This window comes from Emiliania huxleyi (assembly GCF_000372725.1).
Source record: "Emiliania huxleyi CCMP1516 unplaced genomic scaffold EMIHUscaffold_62, whole genome shotgun sequence".
Lineage (NCBI taxonomy): Eukaryota > Haptophyta > Isochrysidales > Noelaerhabdaceae > Emiliania > Emiliania huxleyi.
Window position 1 is genome coordinate 624,565 of NW_005197351.1, and position 1,758 is coordinate 626,322.

Genomic DNA, 1,758 nt, shown 5'->3' on the forward strand with positions numbered 1-1,758 from the left:
CGCTGCGGGCGGCGCGGCGGCTGCGCGACGAGCTGGCGGAGCGCAGAGGACCCGCGAGGCCAGGGCGCTGAAGCGGCAGCGGCAGAAGGAGGAGAAGGCGGCGGCGAGGCAGGCGGCGGCGGCTGAGCGGGCAGCGGAGGAGGACGAGGCGCGGGCGGCGGACGAGGCGCGGGCGGCGGAGGAAGCGGATCGGGTGGTAGCAGAGGCTGCGGCGGCGCGGGCGGCGGAGGAGGCGGAGGCGGCGTCGCGGGCAAGGGAGGAGGCAGAGGCGCGGGCAAGGGAGGAGGCAGAGGCGCGGGCAAGGGAGGAGGCAGAGGCGCGGGCAAGGGAGGAGGCAGAGGCGAAGGCGAGGGAGGAGGCGGCAAGGGAGAGGGAGGAGGCGAGGGTGAGGGCGGAGGCGGAGGCGGCGGAGGTGGCGGCGGCGGAGGCAGCGGCGGAGGTGGCGGCCATAGAGGCGGCAGTGGCGGCCGTGGCGGCGGCGGAGGCTCAAGAGGCGGCGGCAGCGGCGGCAGCGGCGGCAGCGGCGGAAGCGAAAGCTTCGGCGAGTGTCGCCGCCCTCGCCGCCGCCGCCGCGCCGCCCGCCGCCGTCCCTCTCGACGAGCTCATCGCGGCGACTGACGGTTTTGCCGAGGCGCGCAAGGTGGGCGAGGGAGGTTTTGGGCGCGTCTACCGCGCCGACGCGCTGCCGTCGCTTCCTCGCGTCGCTTGCGGGTTCGCCGTCAAGACGGCGCTGGTTGGTGTCGGCGCCCAAGGCCTCGCCGAGCTGCAGAGCGAGGTGCGCACGCTCAGCGCGGCGTGCCACCCGTCCCTGCTCCCTCTCCTCGGCGCTTGCTTGGCACCGGCGAGAGCGTGCCTCGTCTACCCCCTCTGCCGCGGCGGCAGCCTCGAGGACCGCCTCTACCGCGCTCCAGCCGCATTGCAGCGGCTCCGCATGCTCGGCTTCGAGACGCCGCCTCCGCCGCTCTCCTCCGCCGCACGGCTCCGCGTGCTGCGCGACGCCGCGAGCGCGCTGCATTACTTGCACAGCTGCTCTCCGATGATCCTGCACCGCGATGTTTCGGCGGGCAACATCCTGCTCGACGAGCGCGGCAACGGCTACCTCGCCGACGTGGGCCTCGCGCGCGCGGCAGAGGCGACGGCCGGCAGCAATGGACAGGTCTCGCACCTGTCGACGCAGCGTATCTTTGGCAAGCCAGGCTACATGGACCCGATCATCACGCAGGATGGCCAGGCCAGCGTGCTGACCGACGGCTATGCGCTCGGCATCACGCTGCTCGTCGCCCTGACCGGCCGCGGCGCTCTGGGTTTGCTCAACGCGTGCGAGGATGAATTGGAGGAGCCCGACACGGCGGAGCGCATCGCGGCTGCCGACGCGGGCTGGTCGGCGGCGCAGGCCGAGGAGCTGGCGCGGCTCGTGGTCGGGCTGGCATACGAGCGGAAGAAGAAGCGGATGCCGCTCGCAGAGGCGCTGCCGCGGCTGGAGGCGCTAGTCGAAGCGGCGGTGGAGGTGGGGGAGACGGCGGCAGCCGAGGAGCGCCTGTGTGACCTCTGCTGGGACGCGCCGCGCTCGGTCCGCTTCGCGTGCGGCCACGCTCTGTACTGTGAGACATGTGTGCCTCGCGTGCTGGAGCGCGACACCAACTGCCCGGCCTGCCGCCAGCCGGCGCTGCCCATCGTCGCAACTGGGCGGCTGGTGGCGGCGCAGACGACGTTTGTCCACCAGCCGCCCTCGCGCACCGTGCCCCAGGCTCAGCCCGT

General features: G+C 74.1%; 1 protein-coding gene across 1 annotated transcript; it reads left to right on the forward strand.

Annotated features, from left to right (window-relative positions):
• Positions 1–592: 592 nt before the first annotated feature.
• EMIHUDRAFT_67435 (hypothetical protein) lies at positions 593–1,330 on the forward strand (the record flags this gene model as incomplete). The annotated part of the gene is made up of 1 exon (XM_005763797.1): positions 593–1,330. A coding segment is annotated over one exon (738 nt), but the record flags the coding sequence as incomplete, so codon positions are not given.
• Between the last annotated feature and the right edge of the window lie 428 nt (positions 1,331–1,758).